At 32.3% G+C, this 23612-nt stretch overlaps 1 protein-coding gene across 1 annotated transcript in view; it reads left to right on the top strand.

Annotated features, from left to right (window-relative positions):
• The first annotated feature begins 4853 nt into the window (after nucleotides 1-4853).
• LOC137629818 (mucin-3B-like) overlaps nucleotides 4854-23612 on the top strand; it is a 164553-nt gene continuing 145794 nt past the window's right edge. Inside the window, exons 1-13 of the mRNA XM_068361467.1 lie at nucleotides 4854-4857; nucleotides 5494-6693; nucleotides 8290-8652; nucleotides 9064-9357; nucleotides 10821-11048; nucleotides 11322-11666; nucleotides 13348-13584; nucleotides 13825-14118; nucleotides 14200-14652; nucleotides 16084-16440; nucleotides 16636-16821; nucleotides 18915-20072; nucleotides 22686-23144. Coding sequence (XP_068217568.1) covers nucleotides 4854-4857; nucleotides 5494-6693; nucleotides 8290-8652; nucleotides 9064-9357; nucleotides 10821-11048; nucleotides 11322-11666; nucleotides 13348-13584; nucleotides 13825-14118; nucleotides 14200-14652; nucleotides 16084-16440; nucleotides 16636-16821; nucleotides 18915-20072; nucleotides 22686-23144 — 5578 coding nt within the window. The remainder of the gene's footprint in view (nucleotides 4858-5493; nucleotides 6694-8289; nucleotides 8653-9063; nucleotides 9358-10820; nucleotides 11049-11321; nucleotides 11667-13347; nucleotides 13585-13824; nucleotides 14119-14199; nucleotides 14653-16083; nucleotides 16441-16635; nucleotides 16822-18914; nucleotides 20073-22685; nucleotides 23145-23612) is intronic.

The raw sequence follows: 23612 nt of genomic DNA, 5'->3' as shown, positions 1-23612 counted from the left end.
ATGGCAGTCATTTAAGGATGTGGATAACTGATGATGAATTACAGACGTTTCTTATACGTGGTCCGGTTTTGTGGATAATTGATAATTAACAGACGTATCTTATACATGGTCCGGCTTTGCTGATAACTAATAATTAACAATAATTAACAGACGTTTCTTATACCTGGTCCGGCTTTGCGGATAACTAATAACTAACAATGATTACCAGACGTTTCCTATACCTAATCCAGTTTTGTGGATAACTAATAATTAACAATAATTACCAGACGTTTCTTATACCAGGCCCGGTTTTGTTGATAGCTACTAATCAATAGACGTTTCTTATACCTCATCCGGTTTAAATATTTTTCAAATCAATCATTGATATAAATTCATCGTCATAGCAACTTTGAAAAACTGATAACTGAGTACTACTTTCTCTATCTTCATTAATAGTTGTAGGTTGAATTATAATGAAAATCCTTCATAGGGGTCTTGGGAGTTTTAATTAACTCGTCTAAAACATTGTACTTGGCCCCGGTAATGTAAAAACTGTTTTTAAGTTTCCAATTTCAGCTCGCGTTGTGAAAGTATAGTTTACCTAACATTCATTTTTGCTCGCTTAACCAGTACTTATAGTTTTATATATTGTTACTGACGTTAATTTTCGACCGATTCATCGACATTTGACCTTTATTTATTGAAATAAGCATTTTGAATAAAGGAAATGTCGCTTGTTATTTGTCATACAATTATCTATAATTCGAAATATATTTCCCTTATAAACGATTTTATGAAAATGCCCTTAAAAAGACCCTAGTTTATATAACAACTTGCGGAAAAAGTAAGACATCCCTAAATCAAAGATTTGGTCCAAAATGCGCATAGCTCGTGGTAACTTCGAATGAGTTGAGGGAAGATGAATCGAATAGGGGAATAAATAAATCAATAAATAATGAAAAGTTTAACTTTTTTCCTGCGTGTTGCTTATCTTAATCAACATCTTCATCTCACTAGACTCATTATATCATCATCATCATCGTCACCATCCCCATTATCATTATTCCAAACCTCTACACTATCAGCAGCCAATGGCTGATCCTTGCTGGAGCTGGCTTGGACACCATGTTGACTTATGGAGACCTTTAAATCACTAAATCATCTTCTTTGTATCATTCAGTAAGACTATAATCTTACATTTCTCAAAACCTCTTTAGTTCTTTTGAACTAACTTTGCTCTCATCTTCATTTCATTGTTTCTTTATTCCTTTTCATTTTTTTCTAACTATCCTATCCTCTTTATTCCTATCTTTCATACCTTTCGCTGTCATTTTTTTCCGAACTAAATACTGTTTTTTTTTTTTTTCTAAACTGAATGCTGTTCTAGTAAACTAATTCCTGTTCTCTTAAACTAAATGGTATTCTTCTGAACTATATGCATTCACTAAATACTTATCTTTCTCTAAAGCGTGTAACGTCATCTTCTATGCTTTTTGAATTCTTGCATGCTAATTAATTGAGAACTAAATACCTCGGATATATGTATTTTTGAAATAATATTTTCAATATCATTTGTCATCCTATGAATATATTATTACAATTTGAAAAGTATTTGACTTTATTTGGTCATTCTGATAAATTTAAATACTTTTATGTTTGCTGTTTTTTTTCTAATAGAATTAAATTTTTTTTTTCAGGTTCGTCGTCCAGCAGCAGTAAGTATATGTGGCCTATCTAGTAGACCTTCCTCTTTTATAATTCGTTAGGATTTTGCATAATAAAGTGCCACTCTAACTAGTTCCTTTTCAGGTCAAGCGGGGGAAGCAGCTCCTGATCTCTGGGGATCAAAAGGGGTTCATTGCAGGTACTCGAAGAAGGAGAACCGAACTCAGCCTCGACTATTCACGCCTCTATTATCGCGAATGGGAAATGGAGGATTCTATTTTAATTCAGTCTGCGCATTTCTTAATAAATGAAAAGTTATCAATACCTAAACTCTTCTCAAGAATGATAACATCTTATCTTTATTTCCAGGCTTCTAAAAACCTAAATAAATAGATTTTAGTTTAAATCAACACTCTATCACAGGTAAATTTAACTCTCTAAAGAAAGTCTGATTCGTGATGGTTACATAAAACAAAAATATAAACAGCTACTAATACCTTTCCTTTCTTTCAGCCGTGTTCTTCTTGGAACCTAAAGAAAAAGAAACTAAATCTATGTAAATCTAATCGTTTCTAAATTCTTTTAAAATTAGCATTTCAATCATAAATGTGACGAGATTAAACACCCTTCAAGCAACTATCCAGAACTGGTATGCCTACAGACATTCCTGCTGCCCTTGCTTCAGTTGGTCTTTGTCTGCTAAAAAAAAAAAAAAAAAAAAAAAAAAAAAAAAAAAAAAAAAAAAAAAAAAAACTGAAAAAAAAAAAATACGCAATTGACTGCAACTTAAAACAGTACAAATCGAAATGTCGAAAGTGTTGTTCTAGAAAAAAAAGACATTAGCAAACCTCTCCACTGACAAAGTAAAAATAAGACTTGACTTGAAAATAAAAAAAGTGTGTGTTTGAGTGATAAATAAAAACAAAAAAACTCGTAAACCGTCCAGCTCATCATCTCCGCTTCGTCAAGGAGAACTTTGATACAGATAGGACGTAGGTGAGTACTAAACTGAATAATTTCCTATATAACATTAATCTATATTTGCTTGAGCAGTTTCTTTACCGTTGTTGTATTGGAGATACTTAAAGGTAAGTAGAGGAAGGGTTTTAGCCTCGGCCATGATAGAATATGTTAAGATTATAACTTTTAACATAGTTATTATTACCAAATAGATAATGAAATGATGGGACAAAATTTAATTTTAAACCAAACTTACAAACGAGCCCTTATACAGAATTCAAATCTGGTATGTTTTTATCAAATTTAGCATTAAAATTTTCTTTTTGACTTGATGTCTAAAGTCTTTAAAAACTTCTTCTCTGTCGCTTCTTTTTTAAAAGCTAACCTTTCAATCCTTTTCTGGGCTTGATATTTGAGTCTTTTAAATATTTCTTCTTCCTTAAACATTTTAAATATAAAACATATTTAACTCATTATTTATGAAATATAATTTCTAACCCTAAATGAAGGTTTCAGAAGAGTCATAAAATTTCACGTTAATAGTAATCGCATTTAAAGATAAGTGAATATCTTCAGTAAGTTTTGAGCCGGGGGGGGGGGTGTAAGTGGTTTTATATCAGAACAATTACTTACATCAGCTTTACTCATCTTTCGAAATCTTTATGTATTTTCCTCAAGGGGGGTGGGGGTGGGATGGGGTTACAGATTTATATGTACCAGCTAATGAAAGTTATATAATCATTACCTGTATTTAAGTAACATGTAATGAAAGTTTAAAAATATAAATTTTCGCCTTAAGTAACAGATGATATGAAGCCTTTCAGATATGAATTATAATCATATCTTAACTGAGAGTAACTAATCATTAACCTTGTTTAAGTAATATATAAAGAAAGTTTAAAAATATCTATTTTAGAGTTAAGTAACAGTTAATATGAAGCCTTTCAGATATGAAATATAACTTTTTCTTAACTGAGAGTTATTATTTCATTTATCTAGTAACGTTAACGTTTATTTTCGATGTACTGTATTTTGATGATTATATTTTTTCTTTTATTATTTCACTTATACTGTATTTACAATTGCATTCGTCTCCTTAAAATTGAATAAGACGTTTCTTAACTCTTTGATACTGGGGTTCAATCACTGATATTCTAAACCAGTGCGTTGTAAATTGTACAGGAACAATATCATAAAATTAATCCTTAATTTTTCTAATATTACTTAAACTAATTTATCTCAATAAAACTTTTAATTTCTGATAACCAGATCTCAAATAAAAAATTAAAAGACAACAAGATTTTATTTTTTTTGGACTGTAAACAAATCGTATAAAATCCGTTATGTACGATTATTACATTTACTTATTTTTGGTATTATTGTGGTTATTGATTATTTTGAAAATACTTCTTACGTTTTACAATTATTATTCACCATAAAGTCACATATGAATCATTGTTTTCTGGTAAGTAAACACAACAATAAATTACTACGTACGAATGTATATATATATATATATATATATATATATATATATATATATATATATATATATATATATATATATATATATATATATATATATATGTATATATATAGATATATATATATATGTATATATATATGTACAAATATATATATATATATATATATATATATATATATATAATTATATATATATATATATATATATATATATATATATATATATGTAGATGTGCACCATATATTATATGCACACATACATACATACATACATACATATATATATATATATATATATATATATATATATATATATATATATATATATATATGTATATATATATGCATATATATACATATTTATATGTATATACATATATATATCTATATATATGTATATATATACATATATATACATATATATATATATATATATATATATATATATATATATATATATATATATATATATATACATATATGTATATATATGTATATATATACATATGTGTGACTAATTTTTCATTACTAAGCATAGAAAAAGTTTTATGATTTTCTAATTTTCACGACTCCATTATTATCATTTCATCTCATTCTCGCTAACTTAGAATTCTTAATTTTTTTTTCAGGCGTTAGTTCAAGCTGTGCATCTCCCTTCAGTTCAGGTTAGCTGATTTTTCATTGCATTTTCTAGTTTCACTGGATTTTTTGCTTTTGTTTTTCATCTTACCCTTAGATATTTAGCTAAAAAAAAAATATTCAATATGGGTAACTGATGTTACTGGATTATATGTGGCTGAATTTTTAACACAGACAGGTTTCTTTATATGTATATATGTATGTACATTTATATACATAAACAAATACCTTATTCATATATATATATATATATATATATATATATATATATATATATATATATATATATATATATATATATATATATATATATATATATACTATACACATTATACTTTATCATCCTTCGCATTTTTCATCAAGTATATGTTGAAAAATAATCAGCCATCTTTGTTACAATATAGATGATAAGATTTTCTTTCTTTTCCTATAAGATAATTAAGACTTCATAGGGTACTATTAAGGTTTAACGATTAAGGAAGATATTAGTTACAAGTGAATTAAACTATTTTTTTTTTTTCGTAAAAAATGAAGATTGTTAGAAATCCATACCAACTTAAAATCAATCATAAAATATGCCCGCTTATGTAGGTATAATAAAAGATGGGTATCATAAGAAATAGTATGGGGTTTTATAAAATTAGCTTGAATTATGTTTTTCTCTAAAAGCATCTAGAAAAACACTCTTAATAAAATATCATCAGTGCAATAAAGATCCATAGAGAATTATCTAAGGCACATACTGAAAGAAAGTTTGATTCATAGGCTCAAGCAGTTCTAGTTCTTCAAGCAGCAGTCAAAGCGTGAACAATCCAACCTTATCAATTACTACAACAACACCTCCAACATCAAATACAACAGAAACAACAACAGGCTCGTCAACAACTACCACGGCTATACCTACTACTGTTACAACCACTGGTACAACAGCATCAACTACAACAGGTACACCTACTACTGTTACAACCACTGGTACAACAGCATCAACTACAACAGGTACACCTACTACTGTTACAACCACTGATACAACAGCATCAACTACAACAGGTACACCTACTACTGTTACAACCACTGGTACAACAGCATCAACTACAACAGGTACACCTACTACTGTTACAACCACTGATACAACAGCATCAAGTACAACAGGTACACCTACTACTGTTACAACCACTGATACAACAGCATCAACTACCACGGCTACACCTACTACTGTTACAACCACTGGTACAACAGCATCAACTACAACAGGTACACCTACTACTGTTACAACCACTGATACAACAGCATCAACTACAACAGGTACACCTACTACTGTTACAACCACTGGTACAACAGCATCAACTACAACAGGTACACCTACTACCATTACAACCACTGGTACAACAGCATCAACTACAACAGGTACACCTACTACCATTACAACCACTGATACAACAGCATCAACATCAACTACAACAGGTACACCTACTACTGTTACAACCACTGGTACAACAGCATCAACTACAACAGATACACCTACTACCATTACAACCACTGGTACAACAGCATCAACATCAACTACAACAGGTACACCTACTACTGTTACAACCACTGGTACGACCGCATCAACTACAACAGGTACACCCACGACTGTTACAACCACTGGTACAACAGTATCAACATCAACTACAACAGGTACACCTACTACTGTTACAACCACTGGTACAACAGCATCAACTACAACAGGTACACCTACTACTGTTACAACCACTGGTACAACAGCATCAACTACAACAGGTACACCCACGACTGTTACAACCACTGGTACAACAGCGTCAACATCAACTACTACAGGAACCCCAACAACAGTTACAACAACCACTACAAGTACAACACAAACAACCGCCACTGGTACCCCAACAACCCCAACAACTGCTCCCCCATCAAGCAGTTCTTTCAGCAGCAGCAGTAGCAGTAGTTTTGGTTAGTCTTGTCCATCTATCTCTTTATTTCTCTTATTCTCTTTTTTCGGAGTTTTATCATTAACACGAAGATTAATTGATATCACATTCAGCCTTAAAACAATATCCAACATATACAATTTCGTTTACTTCCAACGAATACATCATATTGGGTTAGAAATCTAGTGATTCATGAGTAACATATGTTTTCAAGAGGAACATGTAGTTGGGATCTGATGTATTATATATTATCAATATTCAGATCTTCAATTAAAGAGAAACATATGATTAGCATTGCTTATTAAGGGGACGTTAAAGGGTAGTATGAGAATATGTGATTTTATCGTAAACTACATTTATACCTTTTCAAGGATGGGACAACTTTCTACTAAAAAATAGATATTTTTTTAGAAAGTACACCCGTTTTCGAAAATAACATTTATTTTCACTGTAAATGAAATTTGTTTTATATATATATATATATATATATATATATATATATATATATATATATATATATATATATATATCAAATAAGCCATATATATTAATACATTAAAGTCTGGATTCCCTTAACGACCTCGGGATCAGAGCACCAGGCGAAACCTCTCAAAGACTATAGTATTTGACCGGTCGGGTTTCGAACCCTGGTCCATGATACTTGTATGACATTGACCATAGCACTTAGCCACGAAGAAATGGGGAAAATATACTGGGGAAACTATAAATAATGGTAAAGCAAACCTTTCCTTCTCTATACATTATTTTTTGCAATAATAAATCCTTGGAAAAAATGCACAAATATCTATATGCTATGCTGCTGGGATATTCATTTTGCGAAAATTTTGTATCGGCTCCCGTTTGTTCGTATGTACATGTGTTGGTGCACACTAACCATTTTAATCTTTCTGTGCATTGTTCCTGTTCTTGCCTATGTACATGCTTATTACTATTACTATTATTATTATTATTGTTGTTATTATTATTATTATGATCATCATTATTATTATTATTATTATATATATATATATATATATATATATATATATATATATAGATATATATATATATATATATGTATGTATATATATATATATATATATATATATATATATATATATATATATATATATATATATATATATATATATATATATATATATACAAATATATATACTATACACATTATACTTTATCTTCCTTGGTATTTTTCATCATGTATATGTTGAAAAATAATCAGTCATCTTTGTTACAATGTAGATGATAAGATTTTCTTTCTTTTCCTATAAGATATTTAAGATTTCATGAGGTACTATTAAGGTTTTACGATTTCGGAAGATATTAGCTACAAGTAAATTGAACTATTTTTTTTTTTTCGTAAAAAGTTATGAATGTTAGGAATCCATACCAACTTAAAGCAATCATAAAATATGTCCACTTATAGGTTTAATAAAAGATGGTTACAATAAGAGATAGAATGGTGTTTTATAAAATTAGCTTGAATTTTGCTTTTCTCTAAAAGCATCTAGAAAAACACTCTTAATAAAATATTATCAGTGCAATAAAGATCCAGAGCTAATTATCTAAGGCACATACTGAAAGAAAGTTTGATTCATAGGCTCAAGCAGTTCTAGTTCTTCAAGCAGCAGTCAAAGCGTGAACAATCCAACCTTATCAATTACAACAACAACACCTCCAACATCAAATACAACAGAAACAACAACAGTTACCTTCCCCACAACAAGTGTAACAGTCAATACAACCACGGGCTCGTCAACAACTACCACGGCTACACCTACTACTGTTACAACCACTGGTACAACAGCATCAACATCAACTACAACAGGTACACCTACTACCATTACAACCACTAGTACAACAGCATCAACATCAACTACAACAGGTACACCTACTACTGTTACAACCACTGGTACAACAGCATCAACTACAACAGGTACACCTACTACTGTTACAACCACTGGTACAACAGCATCAACATCAACTACAACAGGTACACCTACTACTGTTACAACCACTGGTACAACAGCATCAACTACAACAGGTACACCTACTACTGTTACAACCACTGGTACAACAGCATCAACATCAACTACAACAGGTACACCTACTACTGTTACAACCACTGGTACAACAGTATCAACTACAACAGGTACACCTACTACCATTACAACCACTGGTACAACAGCATCAACATCAACTACAACAGGTACACCTACTACTGTTACAACCACTGGTACAACAGTATCAACTACAACAGGTACACCTACTACCATTACAACCACTGGTACAACAGCATCAACATCAACTACAACAGGTACACCTACTACTGTTACAACCACTGGTACAACAGTATCAACATCAACTACAACAGGTACACCTACTACCATTACAACCACTGGTACAACAGCATCAACATCAACTACAACAGGTACACCCACGACTGTTACAACCACTGGTACAACAGCATCAACTACAACAGGTACACCAACGACTATTACTACCACTGGTACAACAGCATCAACATCAACTACTACAGGAACCCCAACAACAGTTACAACAACCACTACAAGTACAACACAAACAACCGCCACTGGTACCCCAACAACCCCAACAACTGCTCCCCCATCAAGCAGTTCTTTCAGCAGCAGCAGTAGCAGTAGTTTTGGTTAGTCTTTTCTATCTATTTCTTTATTTCTCTTATTCTCTTTTTTTTTCGGAGTTTTATCATTAACACGAAGATTAATTGATATCACATTCAGCCTTAAAACAATATCCAACATATACAATTTCGTTTACTTCCAACGATTACATCATATTGGGTTAGAAATCTAGTGATTCATGAGTAACATATGTTTTCAAGAGGAACATGTAATGGGGATCTGAAGTATTATATATTATCAATATTCAGATCTTCAATTGAAGAGAAACATATGATTAGCATTGCTTATTAAGGGGACGTAAAAGGGAAGTATGAGAATATGTGATTTTATCGTAAACTACATTTATACCTTTTTAAGGACGGGACAACTTTTCTACTAGAAAATAGATATTTTTTTAGAAAGTACACCCATTTTCGAAAATAACATTTATTTTCACTGTAAATGAATTATATATATATATATATATATATATATATATATATATATATATATATATATATATATATATATATATATATATATATCAAATAAGCCATATTTATTAATACATTAAAGTCTGGATTCTCTTAACGACCTCGGGATCAGAGCACCAGGAGAAACCTCTCAAAGACTATAGTATTTGACCGGTCGGGTTTCTAACCCTGGTCCAGGATACTTGTATGATATTGACCATAGCACTTAGCCACGAAGAAATGGGGAATATATACTGGGGAAACTATAAATAATGGTAAAGCAAACCTTTCCTTCTCTATACATTATTTTCTGCAATAATAAATCCTTGGAAAAAATGCTCAAATATCTATATGCTATACTACTGGGATATTCACTTTGCGAAAAGTTTGTATCGGCTCCCATTCGTTCATATGTACATGTGTTGGTGCACACTAACCATTTTAATCTTTCTGTGCATTGTTCCTGTTCTTGCCTATGTACATGCTTATTACTATTACTATTATTATTATTATTGTTGTTATCATTATTATTATGATCATTATTATTATTATTATATATATATACAAATATATATACTATACACATTATACTTTATCTTCCTTGGTATTTTTCATCATGTATATGTTGAAAAATAATCAGTCATCTTTGTTACAATGTAGATGATAAGATTTTCTTTCTTTTCCTATAAGATAATTAAGATTTCATGAGGTACTATTAAGGTTTTACGATTACGGAAGATATTAGCTACAAGTAAATTAAACTATTTTTTTTTTCATAGAAAGTGATGATTGTTAGGAATCCATACCAACTTATAGCAATCATAAAATATGTCCACTTATAGGTTTAATAAAAGATGGTTATAATAAGAGATAGAATGGGGTTTTGTAAAATTAGCTTGAATTATGTTTTTCTCTAAAAGCATCTAGAAAAACACTCTTAATAAAATATTATCAGTGCAATAAAGAACCAGAGCGAATTATCTAAGGCACATACTGAAAGAAAGTTTGATTCATAGGCTCAAGCAGTTCTAGTTCTTCAAGCAGCAGTCAAAGCGTGAACAATCCAACCTTATCAATTACTACAACAACACCTCCAACATCAAATACAACAGAAACAACAACAGTTACCTCCCCCACAACAAGTATAACAGTCAATACAACCACGGGCTCGTCAACAACTACCACGGCTACACCTACTACTGTTACAACCACTGGTACAACAGCATCAACATCAACTACAACAGGTACACCTACTACCATTACAACCACTGGTACAACAGCATCAACATCAACTACAACAGGTACACCTACTACTGTTACAACCACTGGTACAACAGCATCAACATCAACTACAACAGGTACACCTACTACTGTTACAACCACTGGTACAACAGCATCAACTACAACAGGTACACCTACTACCATTACAACCACTGGTACAACAGCATCAACTACAACAGGTACACCTACTACCATTACAACCACTGGTACAACAGCATCAACATCAACTACAACAGGTACACCTACTACTGTTACAACCACTGGTACAACAGCATCAACTACAACAGGTACACCCACGACTGTTACAACCACTGGTACAACAGTATCAACATCAACTACAACAGGTACACCTACTACTGTTACAACCACTGGTACAACAGCATCAACTACAACAGGTACACCCACGACTGTTACAACCACTGGTACAACAGCGTCAACATCAACTACTACAGGAACCCCAACAACAGTTACAACAACCACTACAAGTACAACACAAACAACCGCCACTGGTACCCCAACAACCCCTACAACCTCTCCCCCATCAAGCAGTTCTTTCAGCAGCAGCAGTAGCAGTAGTCTTGGTTAGTCTTGTCTATCTATTTCTTTATTTCTCTTATTCTCTTTTTCGGAGTTTTATCATTAACACGAAGATTAATTGATATCACATTCAGCCTTAAAACAATATCTAACATACACAATTTCGTTTACTTCCAACGATTACATCATATTGGGTTAGAAATCTAGTGATTCATAAGTAACATATGTTTTCAAGAGGAACATGGAATTGGGATCTGATGTATTATATATTATCAATATTCAGATCTTCAATTAAAGAGAAACATATGATTAGCATTGCTTATTAAGGGGACGTAAAAAGGAAGTATGAGAATATGTGATTTTATCATAAACTACATTTATACCTTTTCAAGGACGGGACAACTTTCCTACTAAAAAATAGATATTGTTTAGAAAGTACACATATTTTCGAAAACAACATTTATTATCACTGTAAATCAAATTTTATATATATATATATATATATATATATATATATATATATATATATATACATATCAAATAAGCCATATAAATAAATACATTAAAGTCTAGATTCTCTTAACGACTTCGGGATCAGAGCACCAGGCGAAACATCTCAAAGACTATAGTGTTTGACCGGCCGGGTTTCGAACCCTGGTCCAGGATACTTGTATGACATTGACCATACCACTTAGCCACGAAAAAATGGGGAAAATATACTGGGGAAACTATAAATAATGGTAAAGCAAACCTTTCCTTCTCTCTACATTATTTTCTGCAATAATAAATCCTTGGAAAAAATGCATAAATATCTATATGCTATGCTACTTGGATATTCATTTTGCGAAAAGTTTGGATCGGCTCTCGTTCGTTCGTATGTACATGTCTTGCTGCTCACTAACCATTTTAATCTTTCTGCGCATTGTTCCTGTTCGTGCCTATGTACATACTTGTTATTATTATTAAAATTATTATTATTATTATTATTATTGTTATTTTTATTATTATGATCATCATTATATATATATATATATATATATATATATATATATATATATATATATATATATACATATTTATGAATATATATATATATATATATATATATATATATATATATATATATATATATATATATATATATATATATATATATATATATATATATATATACATATTTATGATATATATATATATATATATATATATATATATATATATATATATATATATATATATATATATATATATATATATATATATACATATATATATATATATATATATATACCATACACATTTTACTTTATCTTCCTTGGTATTTTTCATCACATATAAGTTAAAAAATAATCAGTCATCTTTGTTACAATGTAGATGATAAGATTTTTTTTCCTATAAGATAATTGAGATTTCATGAGGTACTTTTAAGGTTTTACGATTAAGGAAGATATTAGCTACAAGTAAATTAAACTATTTTTTTTTTCATAGAAAGTGATGATTGTTAGGAATCCATACCAACTTTAAGCAATCATAGAATATATCCACTTATAGGTATAATAAAAGATGGTTATAATAAGAGATAGTATGGGGTTTTATAAAATTAGCTTGAGTTATGTTTTTCTCTAAAAGCATCTAGAAAAACACTCTTAATAAAATATTATCAGTGCAATAAAGATCCAGAGCTAATTATGTAAGGCACATACTGAAAGAAAGTTTGATTCATAGGCTCAAGCAGTTCTAGTTCTTCAAGCAGCAGTCAAAGCATGAACAATCCAACCTTATCATTTACTACAACAACACCTCCAACATCAAATACAACTGAAACAACAACAGATACCTCCCCCACAACAACCACGGGCTCGTCAACAACTACCACGGCTACACCTACTACTGTTACAACCACTGGTACAACAGCATCAACATCAACTACAACAGGTACACCTACTACCATTACAACCACTGGTACAACAGCATCAACATCAACTACAACAGGTACACCTACTACCATTACAACCACTGGTACAACAGCATCAACATCAACTACAACAGGTACACCTACTACCATTACAACCACTGGTACAACAGCATCAACTACAACAGGTACACCTACTACTGTAACAACCACTGGTACAACAGCATCAACTACAACAGGTACACCTACTACCATTACAACCACTGGTACAACAGCATCAACTACAACAGGTACACCTACTACTGTTACAACCACTGGTACAACAGCATCAACTACAACAGGTACACCTACTACTGTTACAACCACTGGTACGACAGCCTCAACTACATCAGGTACACCCACGACTGTTACAACCACTGGTACAACAGCGTCAACATCAACTACAACAGGTACACCTACTACTGTTACAACCACTGGTACGACAGCCTCAACTACATCAGGTACACCCACGACTGTTACAACCACTGGTACAACAGCGTCAACATCAACTACAACAGGTACACCTACTACTGTTACAACCACTGGTACAACAGCATCAACTACAACAGGTACACCTACTACCATTACAACCACTGGTACAACAGCATCAACATCAACTACAACAGGTACACCTACTACTGTTACAACCACTGGTACAACAGCATCAACTACAACAGTTACACCTACTACCATTACAACCACTGGTACAACAGCATCAACATCAACTACAACAGGTACACCTACTACTGTTACAACCACTGGTACAACAGCATCAACTACAACAGGTACACCCACGACTCTTACAACCACTGGTACAACAGCATCAACATCAACTACAACAGGTACACCTACTACTGTTACAACCACTGGTACGACAGCATCAACTACATCAGGTACACCCACGACTGTTACAACCACTGGTACAACAGCGTCAACATCAACTACTACAGGAACCCCAACAACAGTTACAACAACCACTACAAGTACAACACAAACAACCGCCACTGGTACCCCAACAACCCCTACAACCTCTCCCCCATCAAGCAGTTCTTTCAGCAGCAGCAGTAGCAGTAGTCTTGGTTAGTCTTGTCTATCTATTTCTTTATTTCTCTTATTCTCTTTTTCGGAGTTTTATCATTAACACGAAGATTAATTGATATCACATTCAGCCTTAAAACAATATCTAACATACACAATTTCGTTTACTTCCACCGAATACATCATATTGGGTTAGAAATCTAGTGATTCATAAGTAACATATGTTTTCAAGAGAAACATGGAATTGGGATCTGATGTATTATATATTATCAATATTCAGATCTTCAATTAAAGAGAAACATATGATTAGCATTGCTTATTAAGGGGACGTAAAAGGGAGTATGAGAATATGTGATTCTATCGTAAATTACATTTATACCTTTTCAAGGACGGGACAACTTTTCTTCTGAAAAATAGATATTTTTTTTAGTAGGTACACATGTTTTCGAAAATAACATTTATTTTCACTCTAAATGAAATTATATATATATATATATATATATATATATATATATATATATATATATATATATATATATATATATCAAATTAGCCATATATATTAATGCATTAAAGTCTGGATTCTCTTAACGACCTCGGGATCAGAGCACCAGGCGAAACCTCTCAAAGACTATAGTATTTGACCGGCCGGGTTTCGAATCCTGGTCCAGGATACTTGTATGACATTGACCATACCACTTAGCCACGAAGAAATGGGGAAACTATAAATAATGGTAAAGCAAACCTTTCCTTCTCTATACATTATTTTCTGCAATAATAAATCCTTGGAAAAAATGCATAAATATCTATATGCTATGTTACTTGGACATTCATTTTGCGAAAAGTTTGTATCGGCTCCCGTTCGTTCGTATGTACATGTCTTGCTGCGCACTAACCATTTTAATCTTTCTGCGCATTGTTCCTGTTCGTGCCTATGTACATGCTTGTTATCATTATTATTATTATTATTACTATTATTATTATTATGATAATCATTATTATTATTATTATATATATATACAAATATATATACTATACACATTATAATCTATCTTCCTTGGTATTTTTCATCACGTATATGTTGAAAAATAATCACTCATCTTTGTTAAAATGTAGATTATAAGATTTTCTTTCTTTCCTATACTATAATTAAGATTTCATGAGGTACTATTAAGGTTTTACGATTATGGAAGATATTAGCTACAAGTAAATTAAAAAAAAAAAAATTTTTCGTAAAAAGTGATGATTGTTAGGAATCCATACCAACTTAAAGCAATCATAGAATATATCCACTTATAGGTATAATAAAAGATGGTTATAATAAGAGATAGAATGGGGCTTACAAAATTAGCTTGAATTATGTTTTTCTCTAAAAGCATCTAGAAAAACACTCTTAATAAAATATTATCAGTGCAATAAAGATCCAGAGCGAATTATCTAAGGCACATACTGAAAGAAAGTTTGATTCATAGGCTCAAGCAGTTCTAGTTCTTCAAGCAGCAGTCAAAGCATGAACAATCCAACCTTATCATTTACTACAACAATACCTCCAACATCAAATACAACAGAAACAACAACAATAACCTCCCCCACAACAAGTGTAACAGTCAATACAACCACGGGCTCGTCATCAACTACCACAGCTACACCTACTACTGTTACAACCACTGGTACAACAGCATCAACTACAACTGCAACAGGTACACCTACTACCATTACAACTACTGGTACAACAGCATCAACTACAACAGGTACACCTACCACTGTTACAACCACTGGTACAACAGCATCAACTACAACAGGTACACCTACTACTGTTACAACCACTGGTACAACAGCATCAACATCAACTACAACAGGTACACCTACTACTGTTACAACCACTGGTACAACAGCATCAACATCAACTACAACAGGTACACCTACTACTGTTACAACCACTGGTACAACAGCATCAACTACAACAGGTACACCTACTACTGTTACAACCACTGGTACAACAGCATCAACATCAACTACAACAGGTACACCTACTACTGTTACAACCACTGGTACAACAGCGTCAACATCAACCACTACAAGAACCCCAACAACAGTTACAACAACCACTACACGTACAACACAAACAACCGCCACTGGTACCCCAACAACCCCTACAACTGCTCCCCCATCAAGCAGTTCTTTCAGCAGCAGCAGTAGCAGTAGTTTTGGTTAGTCTTGTCTGCCTATTTCTTTATTTCTCTTATTCTCTTTTTTCGGAGTTTTATCATTAACACGAAGATTTATTGATATCACATTCAGCCTTAAAACAATATCCAACATATATAATTTCGTTTATTTCCAACGAATACATCATATTGGGTTAGAAATGTAGTGATTCATGAGTAACATATGTTTTCAAGAGGAACATGTAGTTGGGATCTGAAGTATTATATATTATCAATATTCAGATCTTTAATTAAAGAGAAACATATGATTAGCGTTGCTTATTAAGGGAACGTAAAAGGGAAGTATGAGGATATGTGATTTTATCGTAAACTACATTTATACCTTTTCAAGGACGGGACAACTTTTCTACTAAAAAATAGATATTTTTTTAGAAAGTACACCCGTTTTCGAAAATAACATTTATTTTCACTGTAAATGAAATTTTATATATACACATGCACACACACACACACACACACACATATATATATATATATATATATATATATATATATATATATATATATATATATATATATATATATATATATATATCACATAAGCCATATATATCACTACATTAAAGTCTGGATTCTCTTAACGACCTCGGGATCAGAGCCCCAGGCGAAACCTCTCAAAGACTATAGTATCTAACTGGCCGGGTTTTGAACCCTGGACCAGGATACTTGTATGACATTGACCATACCACTTAGCCACGAAGAATGGGTAAAATATACCGAGGAAATTATAAATAATGGTAAAGCAAACCTTTCCTTCTTTATACATTATTTTTTGCAATAATAAATCCATGGAAAAAATGCACAAATATCTCTATGCTATACTACTGGGATATTCATTTGTTTGTTGACATTCTGCGAAAAGTTTGTATTGGCTCCCGTTCGTTCGTACGTACATGTGATGGTGCGCACTAACCTTTTTAATCTTTCTGCGCATTGTTCCTGTTCGTGCTTATGTAGCCTACATGTGTGTTATTATTATTATTATTATTATTATTATTATTATTATTATTATTATTATTATTATTATCTCTCTAATACAAAATTTTTATTCTCATCATTATCTTCATTATTCTTATCATTATAATTACAGATAATATTATCTCGGCATACTATACTTTCCCTAGAGAAGTAGTTTCAACATAATGTCATTGACATGAGGAGAGGTGACCTTTGAATATGACCTTTTCATAAATATGGTAATGGAATAATTTTTCTCGGCTTCCCGAAACCACACATGTCTTATGCTAACGAAAAACTCTGTTATTTAAGCTAGAAGTGAATTTCTTTCGTGAACATTTAATTTATATCTGCAAGTGTACATTTTGTATTCCTTAAATGAAGTGAATCACCTGTGAGTTGTTGGTAATCGAAGTTTATAAGGATTGAAGGCCGCTCATATTATTATTGTTATTATTATTATTATTATTATTATTATTATTATTATTATTATTATTATTATTATTATTTGCTAAGCTACAACCCTTCTTGGAAAAACAGGATGCTATAAGCCCAAGGGCCCCAACAGGGAAAATAGCCCAGTGAGGAAAGGAAATACGGAAGTAAAAAACTACAAGAGAAATAATTAACAATTAGAATAAAATAGTTTATTAACAGTATTAAAAGAAAAGTTGATTTTGATATAAACAATGTACTATCTGTTTGGGGAAAACAAAAAAATCTATTCTAAAAATTAGATCATAGCAAGATTATGTGAGAATGATTCAGTTTAAATTTCAGTATTTTTCTAAAATCTCATGAACTTGGTTAAAATTATTATAATTTGCAATTTATGAATAAATGTAGGAGCGTTAAATATTTCTCCATGTCAGCAACAAGAACTAATCACAATTCATTTAACAAATACTAGAAAAAGGTGGGTACTTCCTTACACAGGATATGGATATGCATGCCACTGTTGCTACAAAATAAATGAATTATTAGAAAGTACCATAACTTAAAATTTATTGCTCATTCAATGTGACAAAACTAAGAAGAATAATGATGACTCATAAAAGTATCACTCGAGTGAATAATGTAAGTTAAATAGTTTATTTAGGAGAAAATTATTTTTTTAGGCTCGAGTAGTTCCAGTATATCCATCAGTGTGTCAAGTCCAACCTTTACCACTACAACTGCGACACCAACAACAACAACAACAGGATCTACACCAACAACAACAGCTACTACCACTACAGGCACACCCACATCCTCCACAACAACGGCAACAACAGGAACCTCTACTACAACAACAGCAACACCTACAAGTACCACTGTCTCTTCGACAACAACAACAGCTACTCCAACCACTACATCTGCAACACCTACAACAACAACTGGTTCATCGACAACTGCCAGTTCCACATCTACTACCATTACACCAACAACTACAACAGCATCTACAACAACAGCTACCCCAACCACTACATCTGCAACACCTACAACAACCACTGGTTCATCAACAACTGCCAGTTCCACATCTACTACCATTACACCAACAACTACAACAGCATCTACAACAACAGCTACCCCAACCACTACATCTGCAACACCTACAACAACCACTGGTTCATCAACAACTGCCAGTTCCACATCTACTACCATTACACCAACAACTACAACAGCATCTACAACAACAGCTACCCCAACCACTACATCTGCAATACCTACAACAACCACTGGTTCATCAACAACTGCCAGTTCCACATCTACTACCATTACACCAACAACTACAACAGCATCTACAACAACAGCTACCCCAACCACTACATCTGCAACACCTACAACAACCACTGGTTCATCAACAACTGCCAGTTCCACATCTACTACCATTACACCAACAACTACAACAGCATCTACAACAACAGCTACCCCAACCACTACATCTGTAACACCTACAACAACCACTGGGTCATCAACAACTGCCAGTTCCACATCTACTACAATTACACCAACAACAACAACAGCATCTACAACAACAGCTACTCCAACCACTACATCTGCAACACCTACAACAACCACTGGTTCATCAACAACTGCCAGTTCCACATCTACTACCATTACACCAACAACTACAACAGCATCTACTTCAAACACAACGGCATCTACAACAACAGCTACTCCAACCACTACATCGGCAACATCTACAACAATTACAACAACCACTGGTACCCCAACTACACCAACAACAACTACTACTCAGTCTTCCAGTAGTTCGTTCAGTAGCAGTAGTCTAGGTTTGTTCTTCGGCAGCTGCTTTTGATTTTTCATTACATTACGGGTAATAATGTTTTGTAAGTATTGGTTCAGCTAATCGATTTTTAGTCACCTGTATCAAAGCAGGTAGAATCCTCTGCTTTTCCCAGTTCTAACGAATCGTTTTGATGGATTTTGTTGAGTAAAGGGATATGAAAGTGATCCTAAAATATGCTGATCGTTAGAAATAAATAACCAAGTAGTCTTTTAAATATATGAAAGTTAATGGTTGATTAATTTTCTTTATTTTATTATTAGTCTTGTAGGATAAAAAGAGCAAAACAGTATTAAGAAGCAATATGTGCTTGGATACGTGCCTTTAAAAGGAAACTTATAGATCTTTTTAATATTTTATCAAACTATACACAACTCTTTTCTTTGTCTTACTATCTCCGTCTTATGAAGTCTACATGCACTTTCATTCTTTAGACATTCGTAGAATCCATTTTAGCTATTAGGATAAACTTGGAATATCAATGAATTCAGCCATTTTTGTTCATCATGTATTAATAAATCTTCTCTATACGGATTGCAGTCAACATTACTGCCTCCAAATGTCAGCTATACATTTTCTAAAGTTATTTAAAATTGTTTCCAAAACGTAGAATTGCCCGAGAGAGAAAATATAACATATTTGAAATGTTGTTTTATCACTAATAATTTCGCTAACAAAGTTGTAAAGGAAGCAATTATAGAAGCTGATAATATAAAGATAAAGCTAACAACAGTACTGTTCCTTGTTGAAACTTAATCACTACATTTAACACTAATGGGTAATTTTAATGGGTATTCACATGAATATTTTAATGTCTGATATATTTACTAATAAATTTCTTTTTTCAAACAATACGTAAAAAGTATGAGTAAAATTTCTGAATAACTTCATTTACTGGATGGTCAAACACCACAGTAAATTACACAACTATTTCATCAATGAATCACAAATGATCTGATTTAATGGATACTTTCTTATTTGCACTGAGATGCTTTCCCTGCAGCATTTTGCCTTTTTAGGAAGGGGTGCAGCTTGGCACTTGATAATTGTAGTAATATCTAAAGAGAAGTTTTAATTTGTTTCAAGGAAAACAATTCATGGGAACCTGGAAGTCATTAACTAAGTTTGACACTTAATGGTTGTCGTATCTGTAAATCCACAGGATTGTCCCTCACTGAGGTTGTGGTGGCCGATGTAGTAATGTCCCTGATTGGTGAACGCCAGACAGGGGCTTGAGTCTAGCTCAAACTCGATACTTTCTTTGGTCGCTGCAACCTCATAATTCTTGTGAGCTAAGGATGGGGGGGGGGAGGAACATATAGGTGTATCTGTTGAGTCATTAGCAGCCATTGCCTGGCCCTCCTTGGTCCTAGCTTGCATGGAGAGGGGCCTTTGGTGCTGATCATATGTATATATGGCCTGTCTCTAGGGCATTGTCTGCCATTCATGAGCAGCTTTTAAACCTTTAAACACATATAATTAAACTGGGCAGAAGAGAGTGAAAATAATTTTGGGATTTCTTAGTGTTGATTTAAACTTTTCAGCAATGAAATTTTATCAAAATATTAAAATAAGACATACCATTACACCTATTTATAATGTCTGTATTTAGTATCAGTATTTGCCTATCAAGGTGTACATTATAATTTTATTTGAAAACTTGGTAAAAGGCTAATTCCTGGGCATAGTCAAACATACATTTAGATAATAAAAAGAAACAATTATGATATATGTATATATATATATATATATATATATATATATATATATATATATATATATATATATATATATATATATATATATATATATATATATATATATATATATATATATATATATATATATATATATATATATATGAGTTAGACATGCAGCATTCACGTGCAAATGCATATTCTGTTATTTCCTACAGGCTCATTCTGTGCACAGATAAAAGTTGAGAAATTCGACTGTGTTATAGATGGGTGAAAGTCAGGATTAGTTGGTGATCTGCCTTTTGGGTTACTGAGGGTTTTGATATTAGCATAAGTGTAGTGATGACAAAATTGTAACTACAAATCTTGACACTAATACTACTTCACTGTTATTACCACTAATACTGAAGAGAATAGTTCACCTTGTTACTTTTTTCCTGACATTTAAGAGAAAACTTTTTTTGATATCTCTGATGTACTACCTATTTGGGGAAAGCCAAAAATATATTCTAAAAGTTATAGAATATAGAATGATTCAGTTTATATATCAATATTTTTCTAGTCATTTCAAATCTCATTAACTAATTAAAATTATTATAATTTACTACTTATAAATAAATGTAAAACGGTAAATATTCTCCAGATTAGCAATATGAACAAATTAAAATTCACAAAACAAATACAAGAAATAGGTGGGTAATGATTACATTAGGCTGGATATGGATATGCATCATAGGCATATTGTTACTACGAAATGAACAAATTATCAGATTTTACCATAATTTGAAATTTAATGTTCATTTGATGCTACGAAACTAAGAAGAATAATGATGACACATGAGAGTATCACTCGAATTAATAATGAAAAATTAAATAGTTTATTAAGAAAATTTGATTTATAGGCTCGAGTAGTTCCAGTATATCCATCAGTGTCTCAAGTCCAACATTTACCACTACAACTGCGACACCAACAACAACAACAGGATCTTCTACAACAACAACAGCTAATACCACTACAGGCACACCCACATCCTCCACAACTACGGAAACAACAGGAACTTCTACTACAACAACAGCAACACCTACAAGTACCACTGTCTCTTCGACAACAACAGCTACTCCAACCACTACATCTGCAACACCTACAACAACAACTGGTTCATCAACAACTGCCAGTTCCACATCTACTACCATTACACCAACAACTACAACAGCATCTACTTCAAACACAACGGCATCTACAACAACAGCTACTCCAACCACTACATCAGAAACACCTACAACAACCTCTGGTACCCCAACTACACCAGTAACAACCACTACTCAGTCTTCCAGTAGCTCGTTCAGTAGCAGTAGTCTAGGTTAGTTCTTCGGTAGCGGCCTTTGATTTCCCATTACATAAGGATAAGTATTGGTTTAGTTTATCGATTTTCAATCACATTTATGAGAGCATGTAGAATCCTCTGCTTTTTACCAGTTCTAACATATCTTTTTGATGGATTTTGATGTGTAAAGGGATATGAAAGTGATCGTAAAACTTGGTGATTGGAATAAATGAATAACCAAGTAGTGTTCTAATCATGTTAAATTAATGTTTGAATAATTTTCTATATTCAGTTATCAATTTTGTAGGATAAAAAGTAAAACATTATAAAGTAGTAATATGTTCTTCGATACGTGGCTTTGAAAGGAAAACCATTGATTTCTGAATGTTTTATCAAACTATACTATTTTTTATCTTTGTTTTACTATCTCTGTCTTATAAAGTCTACATGCACTTTCATTCTTTAGATATTAATTAAATCCATTTTAACTACTACTACAAACTT

This window comes from Palaemon carinicauda, chromosome 37, assembly GCF_036898095.1.
Source record: "Palaemon carinicauda isolate YSFRI2023 chromosome 37, ASM3689809v2, whole genome shotgun sequence".
In the NCBI taxonomy this organism is placed as follows: Eukaryota; Metazoa; Arthropoda; class Malacostraca; order Decapoda; family Palaemonidae; genus Palaemon; species Palaemon carinicauda.
Note: the sequence above shows the minus strand (reverse complement) of the source record. Positions and strands in the feature narration are given on the sequence as shown.